General features: G+C 49.6%; 1 protein-coding gene across 1 annotated transcript in view; it reads left to right on the top strand.

Moving 5' to 3' along the window:
- LOC141133618 (leucine-rich repeat and calponin homology domain-containing protein 4-like) overlaps window positions 1–15961 on the top strand; it is a gene marked incomplete at its 3' end in the record, with an annotated part of 82754 nt that overhangs the window by 39377 nt on the left and 27416 nt on the right. The window contains 1 exon segment of the mRNA XM_073623096.1: window positions 2004–2130. Within this exon segment, the coding sequence (XP_073479197.1) occupies window positions 2004–2130 (127 nt within the window).

The following is a 15961-nucleotide window of genomic DNA, read 5'->3' as shown; positions in this document are numbered from 1 at the left end:
AGATCAGTGATAAAACGTGTGGAAGGCTGGAGAGTTTTCCTTTTAAAGCTGTGCAAGTCAGAGTCCTCAGTCTACTGTAAAGATCACTTTGAAAAAAACACTTCTGAAGGGATGCAGGGGATTTTTGTAGGTATGCAAACCAGAGACCCCAGTCTACTGTAGAGATCAGCAAGGAGCAAGAACATTTGGAGGGATGCTAGGTATTCCTTTTAGGTATGCTAGCCAGAGTCCCCCAGATTTCTGTAGAGATGAGCAAGTACATCTGGGGGAATGTAAAAAAAAAACAAGTTCATGGGTTCCCCATAAACGTCTACTGTACAAAATAAGGTCCGTTGGCATGGACCATAGGGTGAGTACATGGATTGAAAACTGGCTACAAGGGCGTGTTCAGAGGGTGGTGATAAATGGGGAGTACTCAGAATGGTCAGGGGTGGGTAGTGGGGTTCCCCAGGGTTCTGTGCTGGGACCAATTCTGTTTAATTTATTCATAAACGACCTGGAGGGTGGGATAAACAGTTCAATCTCTGTATTTGTGGACAATATTAAGCTAAGCAGGGCAATAACTTCTCCTCAGGATGTGGAAACCTTGCAAAAAGATCTAAACAAATTAATGAGGTGGGCAACTACATGGCAAATGAGGTTTAATGTAAAATAATGCATTTGGGTGGCAAAAATATGAATGCAATCTATACACTGGGGGGAGAACTTCTGGGGGAATCTAGGATGGAAAAGGACCTGGGGGTCCTAGTAGATAGGCTCAGCAATGGCATGCAATGCCTAACTGCTGCTAACAAAGCAAACAGAATATTGGCATTAAAAAGGGGGATCAACTCCAGAGATAAAACTATAATTCTCCCACTCTACAAGACTCTGGTCCAGCCGCACCTGGAGTATGCTGTCCAGTTCTGGGCACCAGTCCTCAGGAAGGATGTACTGGAAATGGAGCGAGTAAAAAGAAGGGCAACAAAGCTAATAAAGGGTCTGGAGGATCTTAGTTATGAGGAAAGGTTGCGAGCACTGAACTTATTCTCTCTGGAGAAGAGACGCTTGAGAGGGGATATGATTTCAATATACAAATACCGTACTGGTGACCCCACAATAGGGATAAAACTTTTTCGCAGAAGGAAGTTTAACAAGACTCATGTCCAGTCATTAATTATAAAATTAGAGGAAGAGGTTTAACCTTAGACTACGTAGAGGATTCTTTACTGTAAGAGTGGCAAGGATGTGGAATTCCCTTCCACAGGCGGTGGTCTCAGCGGGGAACATAGATAGTTTCAAAAAAACTAGTTGGACTACTTAGATAAGCACCTGAATGACCGCAACATACAGGGATATACAATGTAATACTGACATATAATCACACGCATAGGTTGGAGTTGATGGACTTGTGTCTTTTTTCAACCTCGCCTACTATGTAACTACGATAGAGATTAGTGATAAAACATATGGAAGGATGCAGGATGTTCTAGCTCTACAAGCCAGAGTCCTCTGTCTACTGTAATGATCACTTTGAAAAGCACTTCTGGAGGGATTTAGGAGATTTCTTTTAGATATGCAAACCAGAGATCTCAGTCTACTGTAGAGATCAGCAAGAAGAAAGTACATCTGGAAGGATGCATGGGGTCCCTTCTAGGTATGCGAGCCAGAGACCCCCCGGTGTACTGTAGATCACAGCAAGGAGCAACATTTGGAAGGATGTTGGGTATTCCTTTTTTAGGTATGCAAGTCAGCAGCCCCAGTCTACTGTAGAGATCAGCATGAAGAAAGTGAATCAGGAAGGGGGGTGTAGGGAATTCCTTTTACAAATGCAAACCAGAGGCTCTAGTCTACTGTAGTGATCCACAAGGAGCTTTATGAAGGGTGCAGGAGAGGGGGGGGGTTCCTTCTAGGTATACCAGCCAAAGACCCAAGTCTACTATAGAGATTAACCAGGATAAAGTACATCTGGAAGGCATTGAAGTTTTTTTTTCCTCATTAACCTCCCATCCTTGTTTCCACAGCCGAAACCTCCTCACCTCTCTACCTCCTTACCTCTGTCGTCTTCCTCTCACCGTTCTCATCGCCAGTAATAACAAGCTGAACTCCATTCCAGAGGAGGTGGGCGCCATGACCAACCTGCGGCAGCTGGTGAGTAGCAGATTTATTGGGTGAGATGTACGGACTTGCCTGCCAGCAGAAGGGAGAAGGTGAATCGCATTCCATTGCCTAATTACTGTTAAAAGGGGTACGGCGTGGTGGGAGCTGTGTGTGGAGAAAGTGTGGGACGTAAGACCTCCTTTACATGTCTGGGTGTAAGAAGTCATGTGTCCATCATAAAGTGACCCTTAAAAATAAATCAAATTGCTAGTCCCCTGTAATCAGAGGTATTATACTCATTTCTTGGGGTTCATATCTCCTGCCTGCCCTCTGTACCAGCAGTGCAGCTTCCGTCAGGCCCTGCCTGGGGAAAATCTTACAAATAGTCGCTTACATGTATCCCGCTTAAGGAGCGCCGTGTGGGAATGGCATAGCGGGGGCCCGGAGCGCCGTGTGGGAATGGCATAGCGGGGGCCCGGAGCGCCGTGTGGGAATGGCATAGCGGGGGCCCGGAGCTGCGTGTGGGAATGGCGTAGAGGGGGCCCGGAGCGGCGTGTGGGAATGGAGTAGCGGGGGCCCGGAGCGGCGTGTGGGAATGGAGTAGCGGGGGCCCGGAGCGGCGTGTGGGAATGGAGTAGCGGGGGCCCGGAGCGGCGTGTGGGAATGGAGTAGCGGGGGCCCGGAGCGGCGTGTGGGAATGGAGTAGCGGGGGCCCGGAGCGGCGTGTGGGAATGGAGTAGCGGGGGCCCGGAGCGGCGTGTGGGAATGGAGTAGCGGGGGCCCGGAGCGGCGTGTGGGAATGGAGTAGCGGGGGCCCGGAGCGGCGTGTGGGAATGGAGTAGCGGGGGCCCGGAGCGGCGTGTGGGAATGGAGTAGCGGGGGCCCGGAGCGGCGTGTGGGAATGGAGTAGCTGGGGCCCGGAACGGGAATGGAGTAGCTGGGGCTCGGAGCGGCGCGTGGGAATGGAGTAGCTGGGGCTCGGAGCGGCGCGTGGGAATGGAGTAGCTGGGGCCCGGAGCTCGGTGTGGGAATGGAGTAGCTGGGGCCCGGAGCGGGAATGGAGTAGCTGGGGCCCGGAGCGGGAATGGAGTAGCTGGGGCCCGGAGCGGGAATGGAGTAGCTGGGGCCCGGAGCGGGAATGGAGTAGCTGGGGCCCGGAGCGGGAATGGAGTAGCTGGGGCCCGGAGCGGGAATGGAGTAGCTGGGGCCCGGAGCGGGAATGGAGTAGCTGGGGCCCGGAGCGGCGCGTGGGAATGGAGTAGCTGGGGCCCGGAGCTCGGTGTGGGAATGGAGTAGCTGGGGCCCGGAGCGGGAATGGAGTAGCTGGGGCCCGGAGCGGGAATGGAGTAGCTGGGGCCCGGAGCGGGAATGGAGTAGCTGGGGCCCGGAGCGGGAATGGAGTAGCTGGGGCCCGGAGCGGGAATGGAGTAGCTGGGGCCCGGAGCGGGAATGGAGTAGCTGGGGCCCGGAGCGGGAATGGAGTAGCTGGGGCCCGGAGCGGCATGCAGGTATGGAATAGCAGATAACCTCAAGGTTCAAAGAATCTATAGACTGTCTGCAGCAATGATTGGTAGTCATGTGATCTCTGCGGGAAGTTTGGGAACAGTGATTTCTTTTTTTATGACATGAAAGGGGAACTTTTTTTTGCTGACCTGGATCTTTTGATTCATGGGAAGTGTGAATATTAAAGTGACTGTGTCACCACAAGGTCCCGTGTAAACAAAGCCCGGCCTGTAAAATAAAGATATATATTTGAGGGACTCATGTTTTAAAAGCCACTGGTTTTCTGCTTGCTGCAAGTATTCCACACTTCCTGGGTGCGCCCAACACGTGTTCCTCCTGCTGTTTGCTGTAGTCCCTGTTGACGGCTCGTATGTCGCTCCAGTGACGGGGACACTTTAAATCTGAACTTCAGCCTTCCCTACACTCTTGCACAGTTGATGGATTTCCTCTCCTGTATTGAAATGGCTTACTCTGATTTCACTGCACACTGTGAGCTTCTCACAGTGTACATTAGGTGGGCTCTGACTTGACTGCTCTGACTTGCTGTAGCTTCTAACTTCCAGTATCTTTTAGCCCTTTCCTCCCTGGCCATCCCTTTTCATTTGTTTTGTATTTTAGTTCTTTCAATCAGCATCACAGGCTGGTGGTACCTTGGGAGGTCTACATACAACACCCTTTCCTTTTATAAAGTCTCAGTGGGGGAGATTTACTAAAACTGAAGCACTCAGAATCTGGTGCAGCTGTGCATGGTAGCCAATCGGCTTCTAACCTCAGCTTGTTCACTGTAAGCTTTGTCAACAAAACCTGGAAGCTGACTAGTTTCTATGCAGAAGTGAGCCTGATTTTGCACTCTCCAGGTTTAGTAAATAAACCCCATACAGTCTTGTGAGCTGCTGTCAATTACCTGCCTTGGAGGAGGAACAAGGAACTTTCATGGGTTTTGGTCTTGTCTGTGTGCTGACATGCAAAGTTGGGAGGTCTGGCTGTAGACCAGGTGACCATAAAATGGATGGTGGACTGTGCCATTTAGGAGCCCTTTTTTTTTTTTGCCTATACCCCTGCCATTCTCAAGGGAGAGCGGGAGGCACAGCAACACTGGATGGAGAGCGGGAGGCACAGCAACACTGGATGGAGGGCGGGAGGCACAGCGACACTGGATGGAGGGCGAGGGGGCGCGGCGACACTGGATGGGGGGCGAGGGGGCGCGGCGACACTGGATGGAGGGCGAGGGGGCGCGGTGACACTGGATGGAGGGCGGGATCGGGAGGCACAACGACACTGGATTGAGGGCGGGATCGGGAGGCACAACGACACTGGATTGAGGGCGGGATCGGGAGGCACAACGACACTGGATTGAGGGCGGGATCGGGAGGCACAGCGACACTGGATTGAGGGCGGGATCGGGAGGCACAACGACACTGGATTGAGGGCGGGATCGGGAGGCACAGCGACACTGGATTGAGGGCGGGATCGGGAGGCACAGCGACACTGGATTGAGGGCGGGATCGGGAGGCACAACGACACTGGATTGAGGGCGGGATCGGGAGGCACAACGACACTGGATTGAGGGTGGGATCGGGAGGCACAACGACACTGGATTGAGGGCGGGATCGGGAGGCACAACGACACTGGATTGAGGGCGGGATCGGGAGGCACAACGACACTGAATGGAGGGCGGGAGCTGCATAAGTTGTAAAGGCAGAAGGCGCATTCTGTGCATTAAGATAAAAAAACTGTGTGCAGCAGCCGCCCCAGCACCCCCCTAATTACTTACCTGAGCCCCATCTCTATCCAGTGATGTCACCAACTGTCTCGGCTGTCTGTGACTCTCCCTCCTGATTGGCTGAGACACAGCAGTGGCGCCATTGGCTCCCGCTGCTGTCAATCAAAGTCGGTTAGCCAATCGAGAGAAAGAAGGGGGCAGGGCCGAATCAGGGCTCCAGGTCTGAATGGACACACAGAGCTGCAGCTCGGCTTGGGTGCCCCCACAGCAAGCTGCTTGCTGTGAGGGCACTCAACAGGAGGGAGGGGCCAGGATCACAGAAGAGGGACCCGAAAAGAGAAGGATCTGGGCTGCTCTGTGCAAAACCAACTGCACAGAGCAGGTAAGTATAACATGTTTGTTATTTTTATAGAAAAAAAGTCTTTCACTTTAAAGCGGAGTTCCACCTTTAAGGACTCCTCGCCCCCTCCTATGCCACAGTTGGCATGTCATAATTTTTTTTTTTCTGGGGGGGGAGGGAGTACCTAGCTTGGACAGGTACCCAGCTCCCACTTCCGCTCGGGCCACCTGGGCGACTCCAGCAGAAGTTCTCCTCTCCCCCTCCCTCCTTCCAATTTTTTGGGACACGTCACAGGTCCCAGGAGATTGCCCCGGCTGTTAAGGAGGCACAGCGTGACTCGCGCATGCACCGTGTGCACCCGCTGTAAAGCCGCAAGCTGTCACAGCTGGGTGGCAACACTTGTGATGCCGGGGAGAGACGGGAGAGAGAGAGCCGAGGCTTTCGGGCAGCCGCATCGCTAGAGTGATACAGGTGAGTGTGTTTATTAAAAGTCAGCAGCTACACTTTTTGTAGCTTGTTAATATGAAAAGTTAACCCCTGGCAGCTTAGCCTCCGACCCTCCATCCCTACATCCAGTGTTGTTGTGCCTCCTGCTATCTGCTCTAAGGTAGAAATGCAAAGGGGGAGCAAGTGCTGTGGAGAGGGGGGGATGTAAAGTGGGAGGCAGTGTTGTTGCTGGGGGAGAGATGTAAAGAGGGAGCTGTGCTGTGGGGTTTTATTTAAAGGGGATGCAGGCCCGTGGTGGTGGTGGGGGGGGCAGCAATGTAGAGGGAGTGCAGTGCTGTGAGGGGGAGGGGTCTTGTAAAGGGAAGGCAGTGCTGTGGGGGGAGGGGCGATATAAAGGCATGGCAGTGCTGTGGGGGTGATGTAAAGGGAGGACAGGGCTGTGGGAGGGAGGGCAGTGCTGTGGGGGGGGCGGGGTGATGTAAAGGGAGGGCAGTGCTGTGGGGGGGGGCGGGGTGATGTAAAGGGAGGGCAGTGCTGTGGGGGGGCGGGTGATGTAAAGGGAGGGCAGTGCTGTGGGGGGGCGGGGTGATGTAAAGGGAGGGCAGTGCTGTGGGGGGGCGGGGTGATGTAAAGGGAGGGCAGTGCTGTGGGGGGGGGGTGATGTAAGGGGAGGGCAGTGCTGTGGGGGGGGCGGGGTGATGTAAAGGAAGGGCAGTGCTGTGGGGGGACGGGGTGATGTAAAGGGAGAGCAGTGCTGTGGGGGGGCGGGGTGATGTAAAGGGAGGGCAGTGCTGTGGGGGGGCGGGGTGATGTAAAGGGAGGGCAGTGCTGTGGGGGGGCGGGGTGATGTAAAGGGAGGGCAGTGCTGTGGGGGGGGTGATGTAAAGGGAGGGCAGTGCTGTGGGGGGACGGGGTGATGTAAAGGGAGAGCAGTGCTGTGGGGGGGGGGGCGAGGTGATGTAAAGGGAGGGCAGTGCTGTGGGGGGACGGGGTGATGTAAAGGGAGAGCAGTGCTGTGGGGGGGGGCGAGGTGATGTAAAGGGAGGGCAGTGCTGTGGGGGGGCGGGGTGATGTAAAGGGAGGGCTGTGCTGTGGGGGGACGGGGTGATGTAAAGGGAGGGCAGTGCTGTGGGGGGACGGGGTGATGTAAAGGGAGAGCAGTGCTGTGGGAGGGAGGGGTGATGTAAAGGGAGGGCAGGGCTGTGGGGGGGAGGGGTGATGTAAAGGGAGGGCAGGGCTGTGGGAGCTTGATGTGAAGGGGCAGTGGACACTAATGTTAAGGGGAAACTGATGTGAAGCAGGGGACTGAGGACATTGCTGTAAGAATGGGATGGTGATATAAAATGGGGGGGGAGGGCTGTGATGGGAAGGATTCAGACGTCTGCTGGAAGAAAATTCCACTGATTGGACCTCCATGAATTTTAATTTAATACCTGCTGTAGACCGTACATGACTGTTTACATCAGTGGAAACACCAACATTTTGATGGGACCCTCTTTTTCAACTTCTTCTTCTGTTGGAAGTGGCTACACATGGGTAGCTATAGATGGGCTTCATGGGAAACTGCAAAGCGGTGTAGCCAACTGAAAGTCAGAAACGGAGTAGAGAGGATTTTCCGATACAGAATGCTAAGCAATGACAGTCCTCAAAAGGAAAGCACACATGGTAAGTGCTGAGGTGTTCAGCACTATGTTTATTTTCAGATAAGAGGGTTTGATAACACTTTTAAGCATAGAACAGCTGCCAAGATCAGATCATTAAGATGAGGTCAGAAGGCGGTCGGGAGCCAAGGTTCATAAACTGCAGGAAATGTTGTGGTCAGCAAGATTGGCAGAGATGGGCAACGAAAGTATAGGGGCAGCAGCCGTTGTCATAGTCAGCTGGCTGGCCATCCGTAGTCATCAGTACTGGCAGCATTTGGGGCAGCAGAAGTGCAGAGGCAGCAGGAGGAGTCATGGTGAGCAGGATTGGCAACAATCGAGCAACCAAAGTGCAGAGACAGCAGACAGACCTATAGTCAGCAGGACTGGCAACAATTTTGGCAACAGAAGTGCAGAGGCAGGCGGCAGAGTCGTGGTCAGCAGGATTGGCAAGGATTGGGCAATGAAAGTGCAGAAGCAGCAGGCAGAGTCATGGTGGGCAGGATTGGCAACAATTGGGCAACAATAGTGCAGAGGCAGGCAGAGTCATGGTCAGCAGAATTGGCTGAGATTGCACCTTCACCCAATCCTTGGCAATCCTGCTGACCATGACTCTGCCTGCCTCTGCACTATTGTTGCCAATCCTGCCCACCATGACTCTGCCTGCTGCTTCTGCACTTTCATTGCCCAATTGTTGCCAATCCTGTCCACCATGACTCTGCCTGCTGCCTCTGCACCTTCACCCAATTCTTGCCAGAGGCAGCAGGCAGAGTCATGCTGGGCAGCATTGGCAACAATTGGGCAATGAAAGTGCAGAGGCAGCAAGCAGTCATGGTGGGCAGGATTGGCAACAATTGGGCAATGAGGGTGCAGAAGCAGTAGGCAGAGTCATGGTGGGCAGGATTGGCAACAGTTGGGCAATGAGAGTGCAGAAGCAGTAGGCGGAGTCATGGTGGGCAGGATTGGGTAGGAAAGTGCGGAGGCAGCAGGCAGAATCGTGGTGGGGAATAAATAGCCTACAAAATTGCAAAGACAGAAAGCAGAATCGTGGTGGGCAGGATTGGCAGACATCGGGCAACAAATGTGCAGAGGCAGCAGGCAGAGTCGTAATCATCAGGATTGGCAACAGTTGGGCAACCAAATTGCAGAGGCAGCATGCAGATTTGTAGTCAGCAAGATTAGCAACGATCGGGCAGTAAAGGTCCAGGGGCAGCAGACTGAGTCATGATCAAAGGAGCACTGTAGAGACCGGTCAATACCAGGAGACCTCAGAAATCGGGAATAGGTTCTTGCTGAAGACCATACACCACACAGCTCAGATCTTTGCTTAAACCGCTCATCTGGTGCTAAAATGAGCACCAGGGGGGAGCAAACAGGCAGGCTTATGCATGACGACATACACCCATCAATGCACCAAGACACGAATGCATATGTTCACTTGGTGATATAGGAGCATGCAGGCTGGCATGACGTTCCCAACGCTCTATGCAAAACTACAAAAAAAAAACAAGTTGGATCTTGGGGGTAAAGCAGACGTTGGAGTATATCTGGCTCTTCTGTCTGATGTGGTTATAATATAATATAAGTCAGGTTGTCAGACGGGTGTTGTGTGTTAGTGCTATACATGGGAGGGGGTGTTGTGGTGGAGCAGTCAGTGGCTTTCTCTGATCAGCGGAAGATGTTGGCTCATTCTGCTGAACGTGATTGTGTAATCTCAGGTTTCCTGCTTTTACTGTGTGTGCGAGTCTCTTCCCCCCCACCCTCCCCCTCCTCCTCTATACTTCATTATGGGTACAGTAAGCATGAGAGCGTGCACCCCCACCCCACCCCCCCCTCCAGTTTCCTGTATTATACTGCTCTGTATATACTTCTCTGATAGCTGAAAGATGGTTATACAAAGCAAGATGGCTGCCGGACGTTACTCTAATACATGCTGCGAGGTCATGTCGTTGAGGGCAAAGGCCTGAAAACTGGCACAGCCTCTTATCCAACCTTTTTGGAATTTCCCAGACACTCGTCAATTAAAGTGAATCTATCTCCAGAAGTTATCACTGCAGATCAGCCAGTTTGGGCCCTCGCAAGCATTACCAAATTACATTATTGAGTGTACAGCTTGTATAACAGTGTAAATTTACTGTCCCCTCAAATAACTCAACACACAGCCATTAATGTCTAAACCGCTGGCAACAAAAGTGAGTACACCCCTAAGTCAAAATGTCCAAAATTGGGCCCAAAGTGTCAATATTTTGTGTGGCCACCATTTATTTTCCAGAACTGCCTTAACCCTCTTGGGCATGGAGTTCACCAGAGTTTCACAGGTTGTCACTGGAGTCCTCTTCCACTCCTCCATGATGACATCACGGAGCTGGTGGATGTTAGAGACCTTGCGCTCCTCCACCTTCCATTTGAAGATGCCCCACAGATGCTCAATAGGGTTTAGGTCTGGAGACATGCTTGGCCAGTCCATTACCTTTACCCTCAGCTTCTTTAGCAAGGCAGTGGTCATCTTGGAGGTGTGTTTGGGGTGGTTATCATGTTGGAATACTGCCCTGTGGCCCAGTCTCCCAAGGGAGGGGATCATGCTCTGCTTCAGTATATCACAGTACATGTTGGCATTCATGGTTCCCTCAATGATCTGTAGCTCCCCAGTGCCGGCAGCACTCATGCAGTCCCAGACCATGAGACTCCCACCACCATGTTTGACTGTAGACAAGACACACTTGTCTTTGTTCTCCTCACCTGGTTGCCCCCACACACGCTTGACACCATCTGAACCAAATACGTTTATCTTGGTCTCATCAGACCACAGGACATGGTTCCAGTAATCCATGTCCTCAGCCCTATCTTCAGCAAACTGTTTGTGGGCTTTCGTGTGCATCATCTTTAGAAGAGGCTTCCTTCTGGGATGACAGTCATGCAGACCAATTTGATGCAGTGTGCAGCGTATGGTCTGAGCACTGACAGGCTGACCCCCCCCCACCCCTTCAACCTCTGCAGCAATGCTGGCAGCACTCATACGTCTATTTCCCAAAGACAACCTCTGGACATAATGCTGAGCATGTGCACTCAACTGCTTTGGTCGACCATGGCAAGGCCTGTTCTAAATGGAACCTGTCCTATTAAACCGCTGTATGGTCTTGGCCACCGTGCTGCAGATCAGTTTCAGGGTCTTGGCAATCTTCTTATAGCCTAGGCCAGGGATATGCAATTAGTGGACCTCCAGCTGTTGCAAAACTACAAGTCCCATCATGCCTCTGCCTCTGGGTGTCATGCTTGTGGCTGTCAGAGTCTTGCTATGCCTCATGGGATTTGTAGTTCTGCAACAGGTGGAGGTCCGCTAATTGCATATCCCTGGCCTAGGCCATCTTTATGTAGAGCAACAATTCTTTTTTTTTAAGATCCTCAGAGAGTTCTTTGCCATGAAGTGCCATGTTGAACTTCCAGTGACCAGTATGAGAGAGTGAGAGTGATAACACCAAATTTAACACACCTGCTCCCCATTTACACCTGAGACCTTGTAACACAAATGAGTCACATGACACCGGGGAGGGAAAATGGCTAATTGGGCCCAATTTGGACATTTTCACTTAGGGGTGTACTCACTTTTGTTGCCAGCGGTTTAGGCATTAATGGTTGTGTGTTGAGTTATTTTGAGGGGACAGCATATTTACAGGGCAGTATTCCAACATAACAACCCCAAACACACCTCCAAGACGACCACTACCTTACTAAAGAACCTGAGGGTAAAGGTGATGGATTGGCCAAGCATGTCTCCAGACCTAAACCCTATTGAGTATCTGTGGGGAATCCTCAAACAGAAGGTGGAGGAGCGCAAGGTCTCTAACATCCACCAGCTCTGTGATGTCATCATGGAGGAGTGGAAGAGGACTCCAGTGGCAACCTGTGTAGCTCTGGTGAACTCCATGCCCAGGAGGGTTAAGGCAGTGCTGGAAAATAATGGTGGCCACACAAAATATTGACACTTTGGACCCAATTTGGACAGTTTCACTTAGGGGTGTACTCACTTTTGTTGCCAGCGGTTTAGACATTAATGGCTGTGTGTTGAGTTATTTTGAGGGGACAGCAAATTTACACTGTTATACAAGCTGTACACTCACTACTTTACATTGTAGACAAGTGTCATTTCTCCAGTGTTGTCACATGAAAAGATAGAAGAAGATATTTACATAAATGTGAGGGGTGTACTCACTTTTTTGAGATTCTGTATACTGCTTCCTATAAAAAAAATAGACACGGCTCCTGAGCACCATTATGTGACCCTAAATTTATATCTAGACCTAGAAATGTCTTGTATTGCAGCTTTGGATGTGGTGGCTGCAATAGTCTTCCTTTTAGACCTTTTTTCTTTTTCTCCACCTGGTGATCATGCCAGTAACAGACTTGTCGTAGGGCAGTGATGGCGAACCTTGACACCCCAAATGTTTTAGAACTACATTTCCCATGATGCTCCTGCACTCTGCAGTGTAGTTGAGCATCATGGGATATGTAGTTCCAAAACATCTGGGGTGCCAAGGTTCGTCATCACTGTCCTAGGGTGACAACACTCTATGGAGGAAAGGTGTAGTCACTCTGGTCCATTCACCAGATTTGGACTACAAACTCCTCATCTTTTCCATCTCCATGACATTGGGGGGGGAGGGGATGTTAGGTAATTTAAAGAAGATAGGTTAGAAGGGAGATGACATTTGTTTGAGATTTCAGTTCATCTGATGGGGATTGACATCAAGTTGACATCAAATACCACATCTGATGCAAGTACCAATGAGTAATGCAGCTCAAGAAATACTCGTTGATGCTAACATATGTTGTGGTCTTTATAAACGTTTTCAAATCTCTGAGTCCGGGCGTTTCTGTAGTTGCATAACATACTGTAAGTCTAAAAGAAGGGCAAATGTGTGAACCCAAAACTTTTTGGATATCATATCCTATTTATCCGATTAAAAAAAAAAAAAAACATTTTAGAATCCATCAGCATTAGTGTGACTCCCTTACTGCTTTCTACGTACTTGGAATCCCCTCAGGACCTTCACGTTGGATAGCTTATCCTATTAACCAATAGAAAAACTCCATGGACTTTGTCGATTATTGGTGTGGCACCCCCACAACTTTGTACATATCTGGGTCTTCTTCAGGATCCCTCCCTCTAACGACCATTGGTTTGGCACCCGTACTGCTTTCTACTTATCTGGATTTCCCTCAGGACCACAATGTTGGACATCTTATCCTGTTGACTATCCTGTAGAAAACATTGTGGAATCCGTCACCATTGGTGTGACACCAGGCTTTCTACATATCTGCATTTCGATCAGGACCCCCCACATTGGTTTTCTTATCCTATTGATTATCAGTAAAATACTTTCATGAACTCTATCATTATTGGCGTGGCACCCTACAGATCTGGATTTCGCTCAGGACAACTTCCTATCACCATTGCTGTGGGACCCCTACGGTTTTCTACATATCTGGACCTCCTTCAGGACCCCCCCACGTTTTGGATTTTTTTTTTTTTGATTATCATTCTGACCTCTATCATCATTGGTTTGGCATGCTTACTGGTTTATACATATCTGGATTTCCCTCATGATCCCTGTGTTTGATATCGTATCTTATTGATAATCCAATAAAATACCACTTTGGACATCTGGATTCCCCTCGGGATCACTTCTTCTCACCATTGGTGTGGCACCTTTACGGCTTTCTACATATCTGGATTTCCCTCAGGACCATTACATTGGATATCTTATCCTATTGATTATCCAATAAAATGCCATTGTGACCTGTATCGTCATTGGTTTGGCACGCTTATGACTTTCTACATATCGGGATATCTCTGAGGACTCCTGTGTTGGATAGCTTATCATATTCAGAATCCAATAAATACCACATTGAACATATCTGGATTCTTCTCAGGACCCCATCCTATTTCCATTGGTGTGGCACCCCTATGACTCTCTACAGATCTGGATCTCCCTCATGACCCCTGTGTTCGATATCATATCTTATTGATAATATAATAAAATACCTCCTTTTGGACGTCTGGATTCCCCTCGGGATCACTTCCTCTCACCATTGGTGTGGCACCTCTACGGCTTTCTACATATCTGGATTTCCTTCAAAACCCCCCCACGTTGGCTATCTTATCACGGTGAACTTCCTGGTTTAGAGGCATGCACCCCCTACTGATCTGTGCCGTGATTTGACACCGCATTAGCTTGTCAGGTTGCAGCCAATATTTTTTGGCTGTATACCTGCTGGTTGACTGTGGCCAATCACAGCACAGAAATCTCGGTTGTTGGAAACGCAGCACACAGATTCTTCCTGGATTTCTCCTTGCTTTCAGTATGCATTCAGAACTGAAAGCAAGAAGGGAACCAGACAGATTTGTAAGTAAAAGTAGCTCAGATACCTTTTGTCAGGCTCACATTAAACCCCTTGTTTGCCCTCCTGATCACCCCTGTCACCCAGCCAGTGCCATTAGTAGACTGACAGTGTACAGTATTATCACTGTATAAATGTCGCTAGCGACATAATTGTCGGTGACTCTCCCAGCCAGTGTCAGTTGGCGCCAGATTGCCCGCCACACTTTCACAGTCACACTATATAAGCCGGTGATCATCACTATTACTAGTATACTGTCTGTGCTGATCAGTATCTTGATCCGAATGTCAGGGCTGGGCTCAGCCCTTCCTTCTCTGAGCTGGCTGCTCAGCTGTCGGCTAACCGCAGCTCCTATCTCTCTTCACAGTTACTCAGCTGTTGATGATATCCTGCTCGTCAGTCCAGCCTACTTAAAGTGAAGTTCCCCCCACTTTTACAACTCTTCAGCATCCCTCACTAAACTGTGCACTGTAAACGAATTGGATATTTTTAAAAATGTTTTCTCAGTACCTACTGTATATCTGCTGTATTCATTTTTCACTTCCTCCTCCCGGGCCGCGGCCCATTGCATCATTTCCTGTTTGCAATGCCTTCTGGGAAGGGGCGGCAACTTCCTCGGACACTGCCGTTGCTATAGAAACCTGACCTGAAACCTATTACACTGCTTGTGCTGCACTGAGCATGTGCGAGATCCGCAAGGATGAGATCCAGGAAGAAATACAGTCTGGCTTCAGATGCCCACACTTAAGATGGCCACGGCCTGCTGTAAGTTTAGAAAATAACAAACTACTGCTAAAAACTAACAAAACAGACCTTAGTTTACAGACTAACTTTACTAGAATACATTAAGCTTGTGTATTATAGGGGTATTTTTATTTAAAAAGTATAATTTCGGCTGGAACACCACTTTAAGCCGTCCAGTCCAGAGGAGCTCTGCCTTCGCCTTGGTCACATCACAAGAAACTATCTCCTGCCTTCCTGTTTAAAGACTTGCTTTGCTGACATCCCTTCTGGCTCCAGATTCTGCTTGCTGTTCCACTACTTTGATCCCTGACTTCTGGCTTGGCTGACTATCCGTTCCGGTTACAGAACTTTTTCTAGGTTTTGACTACGTTTTTTTTGTTCTTTTTACTTTTATTATTAAACAAGTGTGATTAACTGTACTTCTCTCTTGGTCTGATTTTAATGGTTTCTGACACCGAACTGGAGTCCCCAATAGTATAGTGTCCCCGGAATAATACAGTTTGGGTTTTACCAAAGAGATGTAGCAGAATACATTTTGGCCTAAATGTATGATGGAAATTGATTTTATTGCATATTTTTTTATAACGGAAAGTAGAAAATATATTTTTTGTATTTTTTCATTTATATAATAAAAAAAAAGTGTGATTAAATAGCACCAAAAGAAAGCTCTATTTTGTGTGGGGAAAAAAAAATGTATATAAATTTAATTTGGGTACAGTGTTGCATGACCGCGCAATTGCCAGTTAAAGCGCAGTGCTGAATAGCAAAAACATGGTCTAGTTATGAAGGGGGTAAAACCTTCCGGAGGTCAGGTTTGTTAAAAAGCTGCAAGAAGGCAGGTTCTTTATTGCAGAAGAGGCATGCAATGTCTCTTTTGCAGTAAAATGAAACCTACCTGCTTACTTGAAGTCTTCTTTGGAATTTACTCGTGAGCTGCACATGCACAGCTCAGTTTCCATTCTGGCACTGCGCCTTTGTACCTGGATGACTGAGCTGCTGCGCTTGCACAGGAGTGACGTCATCTCCCACCGGCCAGTAAGGCCAGGTTAAAGATTGCAGCGCAGGCAAGGAGAGGTAAAAGACTGC

Source organism: Aquarana catesbeiana, linkage group LG03 (genome assembly GCF_042186555.1).
Source record: "Aquarana catesbeiana isolate 2022-GZ linkage group LG03, ASM4218655v1, whole genome shotgun sequence".
NCBI lineage: Eukaryota > Metazoa > Chordata > Amphibia > Anura > Ranidae > Aquarana > Aquarana catesbeiana.
The sequence above is the reverse complement of the archived record's forward strand: the minus strand, read 5'-3'. Positions and strand labels throughout refer to the sequence as shown.